The sequence below is a fragment of the Aspergillus vadensis genome, assembly GCF_003184925.1.
Source record: "Aspergillus vadensis CBS 113365 unplaced genomic scaffold BO88scaffold_16, whole genome shotgun sequence".
Taxonomy (NCBI): Eukaryota; Fungi; Ascomycota; class Eurotiomycetes; order Eurotiales; family Aspergillaceae; genus Aspergillus; species Aspergillus vadensis.
The window spans coordinates 72,632-89,058 of record NW_020292054.1 but is presented as its reverse complement, the minus strand read 5'-3'; the positions used below and the strand labels follow the sequence as shown (position 1 = coordinate 89,058).

Genomic DNA, 16,427 nt, shown 5'->3' with positions numbered 1-16,427 from the left:
GTATAATCTCTTGTCAAGATGTCCGGTGTTACGCCCGTTGCTGTCTACGCCCTGCGCGTCCCCGCCAATGGCGCTCTGATCCCCGCCGTTCCGGAGTTCTCTGCCATGGTCAGTAGCCAAATTTGTAGCCATTGAGCCCATTGTATTCCCGTTTCTAACCGTTTGCGACAGTTCCGTGTCAGCATGGCTGCCATTGACCCCGATGAGGCTCCCGAGTACGAGGACGGTTTCGACTCCAACAAGCGCCCCCGTGCTACCCTGAAGCTTGTGCGCGCTCCCCCTGGTCTCGACCTTGAGGGCGAGGACGATGATGACGAGGACTGGGAGGATGACGAGGATGAGGATTCCGAGGACGACGAGGAGGTCAACGGTGGTCCCAGCGACAAGGAGAAGGCTCGCAAGCTCAAGCTGGCTGCCGCTCGCAAGGAGCTCGAGGATGCCATGGATGAGGATGATGACGAGGATGAGGACGACGAGGAGGGCGAGTTCGACCTCAAGGCCGCCATCTCCAAGCTGATCAAGGGCAAGGCCCCCGCCAACGATGACGAGGAGTCTGATGTCGAGTCCGATGAGGGCCTTGAGCTCGACGAGACTGTCATCTGTACCCTGGACCCCGAGAAGGTATGCGAAACTTCCAACGAGTTTTTTCGTCCGAGTATGCGCGCTAACCCCCATGTAGAACTGCCAGCAGCCTCTCGACATCGTTGTCAACGAGGAGGAGCCCGTCTTCTTCAAGGTTACCGGTACCCACACCATCTACCTGACTGGTAACTATGTCATGCCCACCGACGACCACCACCATGACCATGATGACGAGGAGTCCGATGAGGAGGACTACGACCTTTCTCCCGATGAGGATGAGCTCGACATGGAGGACCTGATCGGCGAGGATGACGAGAGCGATGACCTCGACGACCTGGAGAACCCCCGTATCACCGAGGTCGACAGCGAGGAGGAGGAAGCCCCCAAGCTCGTTGAGTCCAAGGAGACCAAGGGCAAGGGCAAGCGCGCTGCTGAGCCCGAGGAGGCCAAGCCTGAGCCCGCCCTCAGCAAGAAGCAGCAGAAGAAGCTGAAGAAGAACAACGGCGAGGCCGCCCCCGTTGAGGAGAAGAAGGAAGCTAAGGAGGGCAAGGAGGCCAAGAAGGTCCAGTTCGCCAAGAACCTTGAGCAGGGCCCGACTGGCTCCACCCAGCAGAAGCCTGCTGAGAAGTCCACCGGCACCCTGGGTGTCAAGGAGGTCAAGGGCGTCAAGATTGACGACAAGAAGCTGGGTCAGGGTGTCGCCGCCAAGGCTGGCAACACCGTTGCCATGCGCTACATCGGCAAGCTCGAGGACGGCAAGGTCTTTGATGGTAAGTCACGAGTCCTATAACAAGAGCAGAAAGTTCTGGTGCTAACTCTCCGTGTAGCCAACAAGAAGGGCAAGCCTTTCACCTTCAAGCTCGGCAAGGGCGAGGTCATCAAGGGTTGGGACATCGGTGTCGCCGGCATGGCTGTCGGTGGTGAGCGTCGCATCAGCATCCCCCCTCACCTCGCCTACGGCAAGCGTGCTCTCCCCGGCATCCCCGCCAACTCCAAGCTGATCTTCGACGTCAAGCTTCTCGAGATCAAATAGATCTGAGTCCCCCTACTAACATCTAGCTGTCTGTGTCTGTTACTCCATTTGGGTTTGCTTCACCGGTGTTTGGGGGTTCGTTCAATCTGACATCAGTCCTGTGATATCCGACTTGTTTTTCTCTTGCACAGCCTTCCGATGCATATTGGCAGGAATGAGGATATTGCAAGCCATCCAACTATCTTTGTCTAATAAAAAGTGTTTGGTTTGATTCATTTGGGTGCCGTCCTTGCTCTTGTAGTGTCCAAGTAGAGCTTGCTCTGTTCCTGCCCTAAATGTGCAGTCTTCGTCCCGTCGTGCCTGCCGTGGATGAAGCCCTCTGCACCATACTCTGCCTTGTAGAATTTTTCACCATCACTCTCATATGTTCGTAAAGATGGTATGCCGACACATGCAGCATCTGAGTCCAACGTTGCTCTCTGGGGATTACCAATACCGCGCATATCCCCAATCTCTCATTCATACCACCCCCTTTCGCTAAGATCCCATATCAATCCTCTTCAGGAAGCGCATATTTTATTCACTGGCCCGACTCATTCAGTCCCTTGATCGTCCATTGCGATGATCGTCCACCCCACGCCCGACACCACCTCTTCCATTTCCAGTGGCAGCCCACCACACCCAGACCGCGCCATGGACACCACCGTGGAACTATCCGGCAGCGTCTCAACCATCTCAGCCGATGCGGAGTATCAGGCAGCTCAGCGCAAGAGTAACAGCATCCGGGATCGCATCAAACAACGAAGCTCTAGGATCCTCTCTCTACTGGGGCTTCGAGGCCCCCCTGCTGGTAAGGCTGTGAATCATGGTGAAACAGACATCCAAAGGCTGACTCGGGACCCAGTATTGAAAACAGCTACCACTCGTGAAACCACTGTCCCACAGAAACCCTCGAGCGATAGCAACCCATCACAGTCGTTTCACTCTCTTCCAGCTGACAACCGAGCCCATTCTAGCAGCACTGCCATGGAAGAAGAGCAACGCCATGGGGAACTGCTGACTTGCATCACCCACGGCTGTATAACTCCATCGCCTGACACTTTCATGGCATCTGTTACTTCGAGCGAGGCGGTCTCCCCAGAACAATCGGTCGATACAGCACAGTTACGGAAGTCGGAGACGCCTGAGCTACACAGCGGCTCAGTAACCGCGGTCAAACGAAGCAAGTCAACGCCCGCTGTCCTGACTAGCATGGTGACAACGAGACTTTCGACGACATTCGGTAATCCCACTGTCATTCGTCGCTCGCATCTTCGTTCGCCGCTCAACATAATGCCGGTGCAATTTCCAGCTTCCTCACCAGGTCCAAGAAGACCGGCGGAGAGCCCCAATGACAGCTCGAGTCCGTCGACATCTCCCATAAGCAGCGTGTCGCCGTTGGGTACACAGTCCACTCCTCCCACTTCTGAGGACCCATCACGGGGTTCGAAACAGGCTCTTGGCGGTTTAGTCAAAGCTTTACCACAAACTTCACATCCACCCCATCCGGTGGAAGAAGCTTCGAGCTCGTCCGAAGTATCAGGGACATCACCGTCGATTGTTACGGTTGAAGCTGCTGCCAATGCCAAAGTGTTCTTCGAGACTTACTTTAACAACGTATTCTGTGGGACAGACCCTCGTTCACAGCGTCGCCAGGAGCTGGAACAATATATGTATGGACTGCCACTGGGTCCCGAAGAACGAGCACGCATCTGGGACAACTGGATCACCCAGGAGCGCCATTACCTCCGCCAATGTCGCGTCCTCAAGAGTCGGTCTCATGGCGGCGGTTGCCATGATACGACTGTGTCTCTCGCTGGGTTTGAGGTTATCAAAGTGCTTGGACGGGGTAGCTTTGGGGTCGTGCGCCTCGTGAAGGAAGTGAAGGAAGAGGAGACAAGCTACGAGGGCGACTCAGAAGACAAGCTCTTGCGCTGGAGGAACGAAGCCACAAACACTCGAGCACATAGGCCGGAATCCCTTCGGTCTGTGAGTGATGGGACCAAGAGCAGCCGACGTAGAATCATGACTGGTGTGAAGAAGGATGTCTTCGCGATGAAGGTTATTCGCAAGTCGGCGATGATCCGTAACAGCCAGGAAGGTCACTTGCGAGCCGAGAGAGACTTCCTGGTGGCGTCGGCCAAATCTCGCTGGATTGTACCTTTGATAGCTAGCTTCCAGGATCAGAACCACCTTTACCTCATCATGGACTACATGGTGGGCGGGGATTTCCTCGGCTTGCTGATGCGTCGAAACATGTTGCCCGAGACAGTTGCCCGATGGTACATTGCTGAGATGATTCTCTGCATTGAAGAGGCCCATCGACTGTGCTGGATCCACCGCGATGTCAAGCCGGACAACTTTCTGATCTCGGCTTCTGGCCACTTGAAGATATCGGACTTTGGCCTGGCCTTTGATGGGCATTGGGCACACGATCAGGTCTACTACAATGACCACCGCCACACCCTCCTCAAGCGGCTCGGGATCCGGGTAGACGGTGATGCCCTTGACCAGACCGAGGCGAAAAGGATGGCAGAGTCCACCAGTGGGCTGGATCCGGGACCGGTTGACGACTCCGGGTGGATGCCTCCCACTGCTGGTCTCCTGGGATGGCGCGATCGCACACAGAAACGGCGGTTAGCTGGAAGCATCGTAGGGACCAACCAGTATATGGCCCCCGAGGTGGTTCGCGGAGAGCTGTACGACGGGAGATGTGACTGGTGGAGTATTGGCATTATCCTATACGAGGTAAGACATACCCTGTTGCTGAAGAGGCTGCAGACGTTGACATCGGTACCAGTGCCTGTATGGCTTCACCCCCTTTGCTTCGGATGATCGCCAGAAGACGAAGTTAAAAATTCATGTAAGCACCCCTTCGCTGGTGTGCAGGTGAGGGATTACTGAGTGCTTGAAGCATCATCTCCAAACCCTACATTTCCCAAATCGACCATCCGATAAGCTCGTTTCTGCTGAAGCGATCGACTTGATAAACCATCTTTTGCAGGAGAAGGAACACCGCTTGTCTTCCAACAAGTATCGCGTGAATGACTCCGTCACCTTTCGCCTGGCAGCCAAGCATCCGCTGTACAGCATGGACCCTCGCAACAAAAATTACCGCGGGTTTTATGTATACCCCAATGACGCAACAGACATCAAGAGCCATTCGTTCTTTTGCTGTATCAACTGGAATGAAATCCACCAGTCAATGCCCCCTTTCGTTCCCAAGGTCAAATGCTGGGAAGATACCCGGTACTTCGATGACGCGGGATATGAGCATGGTTACGACGAGGCCTCTGCAGCCTCAGACGCAGAGCATGCCGATCCTTCCAGCGAGGTAGGCGAGCGAGATGAGTGCCACCAGAATCGGGGAGACCCACCCCAATATCAGGATATTGACAGCCTGCTGAGTCCCCTCGCAAGCAAGCCTCCCCAGAAAAACCGCCGCAAGGGGAGGGACAAGAAGCGACCTCGGGACAAGCTGCTGCGAGACCGCAAACTACGCATGACGGTCTTGGAGATGCGCAAGAGGGGTGCATTCTTGGGATATACCTATCGCCGACCTCATGCCGTTGCAATGGCATTGGCCTCAGACCGCGGGCGAGGACTACTGGCACGAGGCCATCTGTCGGAGTTGTACGGTTAGAAAGCTGTTGTCTTGCTCTGATATTCATTCACCACCTTGTCATGAATCACGATGTATTCTTCGCAACGTATTCTTGCCTCTCATTGTTACTCTGGCCTAAATTTCCTATCCATACGGAACACACTTGACTGGCTATGACGTACTATTGACTATCTTGCATGACAGATGCACATGTTATCTTTCACCGCAATGCCAGTGCCAATGAGAATTTTTATCAAGGAAAAGGAAAGGTATCTTCCATTTTTCATAACTCAGACATCATAGAACACATCCAACCATCCATCCCCGTCGCCTTGAAACTCCAGGTGTAAGTGTCAGTCTGACAAAAGCGACCCTCAATAGTCCACCCAATGCAATATTGCAAGGCGAAGAAAGTAAACAAAGTATGAACTTGAAAAAAAGAAGCCGTACTCTAACACCCACATATATCGAAGTGTCGCTTTACCTTGAATGGCAAGAATTAGGTATACCAGCGAAAACAGACGCAAGTGAGAGTCGGTATGTAGGCATGTTGGAGTCGAGAAAAAGGTAGGGTATCACGAAGAGGGAAGGAGGGGTGGAGAGAGAGAAGATATGAATTAAAGCGGTACGAGAGGTTGGTCTTTCTGCGTACGTGTACGGCGATGGCCGGAGAGGGGGAAGAAGGGGAGGGAGGGAGAAAATTGAGATAGGTATATCGTGGAGGTAAATGTTGTGAAAGAATCACAGCGCGGGCGGAGCACCCATCGCGAAGGCGGAATCGGTGACGCGGTCTTCGGGTTTCATGGTACCATTGAGAAGGGGGCAAAGTCTGTAGGCGAGAAGAAATTGGTGGAGATTGGTTAGCGTGCTGCTTGTTTGTGTTTTTTCCCTTTTGCTTTCTGTTGCTATTGTGAATGGTTTGTGTTTTTGTTTGCGCTTTGTGTCAAATGCATGTGTTGCATGAAAAGATCAATCCTTGCAGGGTGGGGAGTGATATAAACTGCTGTTAAGTTGGGAGAAGGGTGTATGCTAGATGGGGGATGTGTAGGGTAGGGTAAAGGGAATAGTCCTCTGTCTCTTGGGCCATAGTAGTCGGCGGGACCTCGACCTGGGCTGAGAATGGCTAGCACCAGGAAATTATGAAGTCGAACCTGACAGTACGGGATCCTTGGAAAGGACTACGGATTCTTGGTAAAGAAGGGGAGATCGAAATCTGAAGGGTTGTTTGGAAATCCAAAGGAGGGACCTGATTTATGGCATACGCACTTTTTGTTTGTCTTGATGTGGCCGACTTGGCCGCAGTTGGCACACTTCCGTTGTGTACCGGCGGATTTGCCGCCATCGGCCGGGGAGTCGCCTGCGGATGCGCGGGCTGCACCCTTTTGCTTCTCGCGAGCGAAGCGTCGTTCTTTGTTCCGGTTGAGACGGCTGAGTTCGGCTTCCAGGCTGTAGGAGGTTAGATTGTGAGTTGGTCTTTGAGGGAATAGAGGGCGGGGGAAGTTGTTAGTATTTGGTGTTTTTTGAACGTACAGCTTCTTGTTACGAGCGTCGATCTCCTTGTCGCCTGTTGGCTGAAGGGACTCAAGTCTAGGAAGGTTGGTTAGTCTGATAGATGTTAGAGGTTGATGGGGTGTGCTTACTTGGTGGTCAGTGCCTCCACCCGATGCCGATGCTGGATGTAGTGGCGAATAACCCGGGGATCCCAGATCATTTGTTCCTTCTGGTAGAGCTGACCCTTTTCGTCTCTGAGCGTCCGCATAATGCGCAAAACCTTACCCTTTTGGTCTGCGGGCATACTCATCCTGCTGAATTGACTCATCGTCTCGTCGTCACGGCGGAAAGGAGCAGGAGTGGGAGCCTCTGATCGTGGGGTCGGCTTGCCGAACTCCTCCTCTTCCTCGCGGTCAATGTCGCTTTCCTCGTCCGAATGTTCGACTGTTGAAGACAGACTGGCCTTCTGGGAATCCCAAATGCGTCGGATGGACGTTTCATATGACTTCTGCTGCCGGGCAACATTGTAACTGTGGCCCCCAAGCTCTTTGAGCCGCTGGGCATCGAGCTTATCTTCCACACTCTCGCCAACCGCCTTGAAGCCACCCTTCATCGATGTCTTGATGAAACTGAAGCCTTCGCCGCGCCCCGTAGGATCACCTTCACCGTGTAGCTTGAGCATTGCTTTGCCCTGCGATGCTAGGAGGAAATTGCGGGTTGCCTTCCATGGTGCCATCTGTTGCTCGAAGCTCTCACCTTCCTCGTCGCCATCTCGGTCTTCGTCTTCCCGTTCCTTTTTCTCGCCTTCATTGCCGGTTTTCTCAGCATCATTGCCAAAACCAGTGTCGTGCAAATGTTGCTGACCGACCTGCATGGATTCAAGCAGACAAACGTCCTCGGGCTGGACCCATGACCGAATCACGTCCTGCTCCGGCACAGGTTCCATCGGCACCCAGTACTTGGAGTCTTTGTCGTGCTGGAGGAAATCCTTGACTTTTTGTCGATTTTGCATATCGCTGGTTCCTGGAATGTGCGCGGTGACATCGCTGATAGAGAGCCGAAGGTCCGGACTCTTTTTCAACAAGCGGTAGACCAGCATCTTCATCCGGTTCTTGGCCACCGTTGTGACCTTTCGTGAATGGGGTCCAGGAATGTCTACCGACGGGAACTGTTGACCGGCAACATAGAGGTTCTCGATGTTACGGATGTAATAATCGCTGCCACCAGAGCCAGTACTGCTACGCACGATCAAGAAGTCGGTCTTCTTGGCTTCGTGCACGAACAATGGGGCACGATACATAGAATTCGAAATGGCCGGTGTCACCTCGCCAGGATCCACGTGTCCGAAGATGGAGAAGGGGCTCTTATCCTGGGGGAGGAGAACCGCGGTTTCGCCTATTTCAGCCTTGGGGCGAGTGGGGTCTTCCATGCTCTTTCTCCGATAGTAATTGATGATCCGATTTGACATACCGAAGTTCGACAGCACGAGTGGAACCTCTTCGGAGTATTCCACCAGCAGAACGTTGGAGTTGTCAGCCAAAGAGAGCGATTTCGTAGAATCGTAGAGTTGCTTGACGTCCTTGCCCTTTTGGTGCTTTCGTTTGATATGAGCTGGGTTTTTGAACCAACAGGTCTGTCCAGGCCGGAAAGAGAGAGCAGGACGATGGTAAGAACGCGCTTCGGCCTTGGACAGCTCGGTCTTGTAGTAAGGCCATTGCAGACGCAGGGCAGGCATACTGTGCTCCAAGGTAACGTTGCCTAGGGTACTGCGAACCTTGTTCTGGTGGTTCTGTTTCAGCATATCGTATGCCTGGTCGTTCGAAATGTTGTAACGTGAGGTCAGGCGTTTAGTCACACTGGCATCCAACTCGTCCCGCTTAAGAGCACCCAGCGCCTTTGGCTTCTGCGCAGCAGCCTCCGCACCTCGCTCGTCAAGGAGAATGTGAGGATCGTTCATGTCGACTGTGACCTTTTGAGCAATGCGGGAAGTGGCTTGTTGCGGGTCGTCAATCACAGGTACATCGATGTGGGACAAGGCGACGATTTCAAGCGGATCTCTTCCAATTTTCCGTTTCTTCGCGGGGCGGGTGGTTTCTAGAAGCCAGTCGTCTTCCATATCAACATCGGCCTCTTTAACCTCTGCCTCCTCAACGTCCATGATGGAGAAGTCATCTCTCACATCCCAGTCCGCGCAGACAACACGAAGGTCATGATGGGTTATACCCCCAGGAAGCACTTCCTCCGTATCCGTGTCCTGATCAAACTCTTCCTTAATCTCCTGTTCCTCCTCCTGGGCTGCCTCCAAGACGGGAACTACGCCGGAATGCTCCGACTCCAGCGAACGTTTGAGCGACTGGCCTCCAGACTTGAACGATCGCTCTTGGTCATGAGCCAGTTCGATGTTCACCTTATTAGGGATGACCGGCTTCGGGGGCTTGAGGGGTTGCTTTCCAACAAAGAAGGCCTTCTTGTGGGGAATCAACTCAAGGAAACGCGGGAGAGCGTTCTTATCGAACATAGGGAACAACGAATGCAACAGCTCCTCGACATTCTCCGGCGGCGCAGGCACGTTTTCTGGACCATAAGACGACATAGCAAACAGAGCCTGCTGGAGCTTCCAGGCGCGAAGAGAAGCCGGGTCCATATCCTCCGCTGTGGGACTCAACGCCTCATCTTCCTGCATAGGTTCATCCTCGTCTTCGTCCATCGGCACGGGTTCGGGCTGCACGGGCGCAGGTTCGACAGGCTCAGGAGCCTCTGCTGGCTTCTCACCCTCTCCTTCCTCCTCGAAGAACAAATCTCGTGTTGGGTCGGCATGGTCCGCTGGGGGAGAAGAGGGGCCATCGCCGAACAGGTCGTCCAGTTCATCGCGCGGTGGTTGTTGATTTTCGTCCTCCTGGCCACCGAAGAGATCATCCTCCTCCGCTTCAAACAAGCCTTTATCTGCATCGTCTTCTTGTTCCCCGAGTCCATTTTCGGCGGGCGGCCCGGTTCGCTCTTCTTCCTCGGGTAGCTCGTCGTCATCGAAATCTTCATAGTCCACCGCGTCGTCTGCCTTTTCGCCAGGTTCCAAATCGCGGGAGAGGAAATCAAACGACATGTCGCCTTCCCCGAAGGGACCGTTCATCTGTCGCATCACATTCTCGAAGGCGGTATCCTCCGCGTCGGGCGCGGGGGGCTCTGTTGCGTGAGGCATTTTGATGAAATCTGAGATGGAGGATGGTGAGGTGAGAGATAGCTGGGAAACAGAGTAGGTATCAGCGCCCGGGAGACAAGGTGGTTAAGACGCAGGGCATCGAATGGTGAATGTGAGGTGAGGTAGAAAGGGCGCGCTTGTGAGATGGCATCGAGACAACCCTGTCTACCAGAGACTTGCATGGGTTAAACGCGATGAAAAGGATAGCTCGATGAGCTCAACCTCCAATGGCCGAGACCCGGACAAGCAATGAATGCTATCGGTTTCTCCTTCCTTCCCGTCGGAGATTCCGGCTGGCTGCTGAGACCAGTCACGCAACACTCCGCCTGTTTTTGGGAACGGTTCGTGTCACGAGATTCACTAGCTCGATGTGGTTAGTACGATCGGCGATTCGAGTTAGCCCTCAACAACATCATACTTCTCGCCCGGCTACTACTTCCATCAGTCTGGAATCCTACTACTACGGATCATGCTTTCCATTTTTAAACCTGATTTCATCTACCTTATGCCCCAGATGCAATGTTACTTGGATCATCTTCCATTGGATGAGGAAGAACGGAACCTCACTTTGAGGGCTTGAGCTACTCTGAACGGCTGAAGATATATCTTGGACTAAACACATTAGTAAATGTCATCGTTTCAGTGGCCCAAATACCGGACGATAGTCATTTAGTATTACACAGATAAGTATCTGCAAGCTCAGTCATACTACTAGCATACTCTGTCAATTCGGTTGTAGTAAGATGTTAAGAACCTCTAGTATCGAGCAACTCATGCTCACTGACCCTCAGGGTTTAAGTAGTCTGAACATAAAGTTTGCCTTCTTAGACGAGTGGTGTCGTTGTCGTGAGAACAGTTAAAAGCCCGTAAATAAGGCTCAAGAGTAATGCCACTGCATCCTCGATCATCGATTGCACGGCTTTCTGAATACAAGCCGGCGGCAAATAGTACAGGTGCTCAAGTTAAAGCATATTGAGGCTGTTGCTGGCATCTTACTGCATCATAAAAAGCTCCTTATTTCTTATCATATCCATGTACTGTTGTGGCGCTATGTATTGTTTCTAGAATACATCACATAACTGCGCCTTGCCCCAGAACTCCGACTCCTCGTCAATCGACAGATAGATTGTTTCGTCATCGTACTGACTGTTTTGGTCGTCTTCGGAGCCATAACAACTCGTCAGAGATCTGGATGCTCCACATGAGATTCTCTCATTTGGGGTCTGTAATCGGCATGATGGCAATGGCTGTGTCAAGACAGTATCCATTCCGAGATCCTGCCATTTCTGTTTTCATATGCTATCACATTTCTGTTGTTTCATATCATTCTGGTTCAGTGATGAGCCAGCAAATCCATGGGCTTTACTGTCATTGGTGCGCCTTTCGGTGCGGCGTCTTGATACCGCTGTAATTTCTCACGAAAGGAGGCAGGCATAGGACAACAACATATCAGCTTCATCTAAGTCACCTTCCTCGATGAAGTCTTTCTGCTGTTCGCGTACGCTTTCGTGAATGCCGATGGCATCTTGATATTGTCCTTGCCACGAGCCTCATGAAGAGCTCACGCAATGGTCACGCATCTGGCCAGATGGGTGTGGGTTCACGATCTAGGGTGATTATCATCCATTGTGGCCTGGCATGACATGGCTGCCAGAGCCCACTGTCGAAAGTTGGCCCAATTACATTTGGGCGCCAATTTGTCCATTAAATTTCTAGCCTCAACACATTGAAGACCCCGCAGCAAGAAATCCGGGAACGAATGCACAGCTGCGCCAGTTGCGAGAAATATTCTAGTTGGTACTGCTCCAAGTTCAGGTCTGGAGCGGCCCACATACCAGCGCGCAGGATGCTATTTGGACACTGTTCGGGCACTTTCTCGTTCAAGACACCCTCGCACAAAAGTTGATCTGCCACGCTGACCTTGAACTTAGAGAACGAAAAAAGTCCGTTTTGGCTATAATAGTTGTCTTCGAAAGCTCATTCACATTGCCGCTGGCTTCGGTCTCCTGACCCTCACGAGGGACATCTACACCGTCAACTTCATTGTAGTCGCTACCTTCCTTATCATTATCGCCATCCTCTGAGGAAGGTGGTGGCTGACTTTCATCGCCTTATACTGCTACAACATACGGCTGCTGTATATAGTAAAAGGAATGTACGAGGAATAGCCATTACTCCGTAGAAGGCCTTATGAGAACACTACAGCAGGTCCTTAATACTCGTCTCTTCTTTCTGAGCCCTCTCATTCCTTGTAGCATCAGCCACCAGTCAATGAGAGCTATACTATTATGGTGTAGAATTATCTTCACTTACTACCATTTTACTCAGATGCCTTTTCACACATTATTCTTATAAGGAGATGATTTGCTTAAGACAAGTATGTGAATGTGGGTATTGCCCGCGGAGCAATTCCCCACCTATTATGACAGATTGCGTAACTGCTGTCTGAGCATTATATACTTCTTAAAGCAGGAGAACAGAGCATGCCTCTCCTGTTCTTCCTGCGTACAGTTGTGAGCAGACCGAAACATGGTCAGAGGTATCATTTTATCAATAAAACTGGTAGGATGAATGAGTCCTTGAGTTTACGGATAAGAGAGGCGAAATAAGGGATCTAGATAGCCTAGAGTTTTGCACATACGGAGGCACCCGTACCGAGTACAACAATCACGGCATGTTTGTTACTTAATAGATCCCATTACTGCTCTCAAGTAATATAATATATATCCTGCTGACTTAGAATAGACACGGATATACTTTTGTCGATGTATATAGCAAAGGGTCTGAGTTTATCGTACAAGATATCTAATTTTATATACTAGTTTATATACTGTATATGTATATGTATGTGTATATTTTATATTTTTATACATTAGATTCATGATGATTTGCAGAGGCTTAGAGTATTCATCTCCTCCCGGTCGGGTTGAGCGTCAGCGACTCGGTGCCGTGTAGTACATCTGCCTATCCATTCCAATAGGCTGCTGGTTGTTGTGCAGCTGATGTCACAGATTTATGAAAGTTTACAGTGTTGTTGCGAAATTTTGTAAGTGGTTTACTGAAGTCCAAAAATAAGGTTAAGCATGGTATAGAAAGACCTAAACTTGGATATGCGCTCGGGTACAAGTTGACAGAATCACCTTGAGAGGTAACTGAAGCATGCGCTACTGATGTCACTGAGAATGTGTAGCAGTCGATTCTGTAAAGACATAGGTCTATGATCAGAAAATATACCCCACATTTCTCAATAGAAGTGGCTGGTTGCATACTAGCCGAATTGCCATAGCGGTTGGCTGGACGGAAGGGGAAGGGATCAGAAAGTGATGGGCAATGAGCGTGAACGGAAGGTTATACACTATGGAGCATCCATGACAACCATGATACTCTTTAGCTACTGAAGAATAGGTGGAATGTTCATCGTATGGACACTGTCACTTCTTGGTGAGACGTGTTACAATGGTCTACTGCATAATGAGATCGGCCACCCCTCCGTGTCAGGGCAAAAGAAGGCTCGACAATGCGCCACAACAGGCTCACAGACACTGGCTTCTTCAATGCGCTGTTCCTTTATTCCGTCACCCATAGTGTCTCCTTGAGCCGACCTTCTTCCTAAACCATGCCGTGTCCCTGGAATGAAAGCTGCTGGCAGACGGAAATATCTTCCTTTGGTTACAGTTGTGCATTAACCCAATTAAACTATATCGTTTCTGCCAGTATAATGAGTCGGTTGACAGTGACAAATAAGCGCACTGCTGAGCGCCCTTAGCCTAGTAGCTGTCCTTGATCAAATCGGATGCCCGCTCAGCAACAGCATACAGAGTGCTGGTCAAGTGACCGCAGAGCTGGAATGGCAGGATTGAAGCGTCAACCACGCGAACATTCTTGGTACCGTAAACCCTGAGCTCGGGGCTGACAACACCACCCTTTTCGCGGGGAAGCATGCTGTTGGTGCCAACGGGGTGGTAGTTGGTTCGGTCTACGAAGAGAAAATTAGCAATCATGTTGAATAGTTTAAAAAGAAGGGAAAACCTTACAGTTTTCTTGAACCCACTTGGTCCAAGTGAAGCTGGACGCATTCGCAGGGAGCACTTCAAGACTGGGTGAGACTTCCTCGCCCACAAGGCTGTTCAGAGGTGCAGTTCCCAACGCCTTCCGAATGTACTGTGCCACCGTGATTTGAGCTTCGGCATCTTGGCTGAACATGAAGTAGTTGGGATTGATAGCAGGGTAATCCGAAGCATTCGCAGACTGAATATGAACGCTGCCGCGGGAGAAGGGAAGAAGAGGCCAGTATTCGACCGCAAACGATTGTCCGCTAGGAGCAAAGACGACTTCTGCGTAGGGGACCTGGGAGTTGAAGATCAGGTCGTACTGGCGCTCGAAAGCCTCAATGAGATTGGCCTCCTTAACAGCGCCATTGGAGGCATCAGCAACGGTCTTAGCATAGCTAGCAAGTTGGGACTTGACGTAGGAAGCCAAGGCAGTGACGTTATCGCCGTAGAGCTGGTTCACAGATGGCAGGACGGAGAAGGTTGCCAAACCAGTGAGGGTGTCGACGCCTTCCCAGGAAAGAGCGTTGTTGGTCTGATCCTGTAGGTTCTCGCCGACTGTGGTGATGTTGATCTTGACCGGGATATTGTGCTTATTGAGAATGTTGGGGTTTCCAATACCAGACAGCTCGAGCAGAGCAGGGGATCTGAGCGCGCCGGCCGACAGGATGACCTCCTTGTCAGCGTAGATGGTTTCCGTGCCGTAAGCGTTAGTAACTTCAATGCCGATGGCAACAGCCTCTCCCTGGGTGGTGTTGGCCCAAATGACCTTGTTCGCACGAGTATTGGAAATAATCTTCAGGTTTGAGCGGGCTTCATATGGCCAATAGTAAGCCCTGGCAGCATCTTCGCGGACATTCATCTCTCGGTCCAGAGTGTCGGGATGGACAGTGAATCCGACCATCTTGCCGCCTTCAGAATCGGGGTTGTACTGAACGCCCAGTTTCTCAAAGGTCTGTTCAAGGACAGAGAAGACGCTGCTGTTGGTCATGGAGGTAGGCCAGCCAACCTTCAGAGGGCCATTCAGACCATGATAGCTAGCGTTGTAGTTTGCACCGTGAGCGATTTGGTCCTTGGTGGGCACCTGGAAGCCTTCCGATTTCTTGTAATATTGAAATAGGTTCTTCCAGTTCCAACCTTCGTTCCCAAGCACCTCCCAATTGTCAATCTGCACGTCTTCGGCCCGAGTATAGGACATTCCTGTTGTAAGAGATATAGTCAATACCAAAGTATCTACCATGTGTTTGTAAGGGAAAGAAAGAATGACTCACCATTGATTGTGCTTGTACCTCCAAGTGCCTTTCCGGCACGGATAGTCTGCTGCAAGCCACCTGCATATGTCTGGTTCTCGGTTTGGTAGGCCCAGTCGACCTCCGTCCCGAATGCCGTGCTGTAGCCCATGACATTAGACACATTGAAGTTGTTCAATGCAGATTCACCGGCCTCAATGACGGCTACAGTGACATTCTTCAGTTCCGAGAGTCTGTTGGCAACAACCAAACCACTGGTGCCTCCACCGACAATGACAAAATCATAGTGAGGGGATGAGCCGGCGTGACTTTTGGCGGCTGCGCCTAACGAGAAGGCCGCGAGAACAAGAGAGGAAAGAAGCATCTTGATGATAGATGCACGGGGGGTTGGAAGTTATTGAATGTCTCCCCAATTATTTGACTTGATGAGCAACATTACGATCAGAGCAAGACCCTGTCTTTTTATACAGGCATTGAAGAGGGCTACATGTCTGCTGCCCATAGAGAGACTTCTAGAAAAGAACCTCAGACAATCCTAAGACTAAGATCTTGACCCACCCAGTGTAATGCCGTTAGACTCTTGAAGCGCTATCCATAGCCAAGGTTTCTTCGCTTCAGCAAATGTCAGTGATCGGTCATGATTATCAAACAGCGGGATTCAAGGGTCTTTGGGTCTCGCCACGCGGGAAGCTCCATATCTAAGTGGATACTCTGGTTATAACCAGCCAACCCCGAAGGACGGGGTCCTGAAATACGGATTTGTAATAGACTGAATAATCTTCGACCAAGAATTATAATCCTGGTTCTCTAATTCCGCTCTTCGGACAAGTCGTCGGCCGAAATGGGGCGTGTTTGCATGTACGGCAAACCGATTCTAAAGCGCTAGTGCCGGAGTGAAACCGAATCTAGATCCGGCTTTCCGAAGCGGCATCCCGATTACATATTGCGGCAGCGTAGGCAGCAATTCCGATCACAGAGCACTTGTCGGTCTACTTTGTGCCCAATGAAATGTCTTGCGGTTCGCTTCCGCTATATTCTCCGCCAAGGAATACTTGAGGGATTTATCCGTTCTTACAAAGGTCCAAGGAGGAAGTTCAATGTCAAATCAATTGGGATGTAAGCGTGCCTTTCGTACCATTGGTGGCTGAGGCAACGCCGGTAATTGCTATCATTATAGCCTCTTTGTCAGCCATGACTACTTCTACAATGAACTGGGGGTCGTATGGGATAGAGAGAGAAAGAC

At 51.3% G+C, this 16,427-nt stretch overlaps 4 protein-coding genes across 4 annotated transcripts; 2 read left to right on the top strand and 2 right to left on the bottom strand.

The window, feature by feature from the left end:
• Positions 1-18: 18 nt before the first annotated feature.
• Positions 19-2,074, top strand: BO88DRAFT_368189 (FKBP-type peptidyl-prolyl cis-trans isomerase; the record flags this gene model as incomplete). Its single annotated transcript, XM_025704104.1, has 4 exons — positions 19-108; positions 172-621; positions 680-1,352; positions 1,410-2,074. 4 exons carry the CDS (start codon positions 19-21, stop codon positions 1,613-1,615), a joined length of 1,419 nt encoding a protein of 472 aa, XP_025561314.1. The 3' UTR covers positions 1,616-2,074.
• Positions 2,075-2,176: 102 nt separating this feature from the next.
• BO88DRAFT_391090 (serine/threonine-protein kinase) lies at positions 2,177-5,237 on the top strand (the record flags this gene model as incomplete). Its single annotated transcript, XM_025704986.1, has 5 exons — positions 2,177-2,405; positions 2,460-3,466; positions 3,602-4,342; positions 4,395-4,457; positions 4,509-5,237. 5 exons carry the CDS (start codon positions 2,177-2,179, stop codon positions 5,235-5,237), a joined length of 2,769 nt encoding a protein of 922 aa, XP_025561313.1.
• Positions 5,238-5,940: 703 nt separating this feature from the next.
• On the bottom strand, positions 5,941-10,118 carry BO88DRAFT_405950 (DUF3591 domain-containing protein). Its single transcript, XM_025707030.1, has 3 exons — positions 6,839-10,118; positions 6,729-6,785; positions 5,941-6,644 (listed from the first exon to the last, which is right to left on the bottom strand). Exons 1-3 carry the CDS (start codon positions 9,883-9,885, stop codon positions 6,377-6,379), a joined length of 3,372 nt encoding a protein of 1,123 aa, XP_025561312.1. The 5' UTR covers positions 9,886-10,118; the 3' UTR covers positions 5,941-6,376.
• A 3,526-nt stretch (positions 10,119-13,644) lies between these two features.
• On the bottom strand, positions 13,645-15,678 carry BO88DRAFT_465215 (GMC family oxidoreductase). The gene is made up of 3 exons (XM_025711398.1): positions 15,206-15,678; positions 13,920-15,134; positions 13,645-13,861 (listed from the first exon to the last, which is right to left on the bottom strand). The coding sequence occupies exons 1-3, from the start codon at positions 15,546-15,548 to the stop codon at positions 13,653-13,655; spliced, it is 1,767 nt and encodes a 588-aa protein (XP_025561311.1). The 5' UTR covers positions 15,549-15,678; the 3' UTR covers positions 13,645-13,652.
• Between the last annotated feature and the right edge of the window lie 749 nt (positions 15,679-16,427).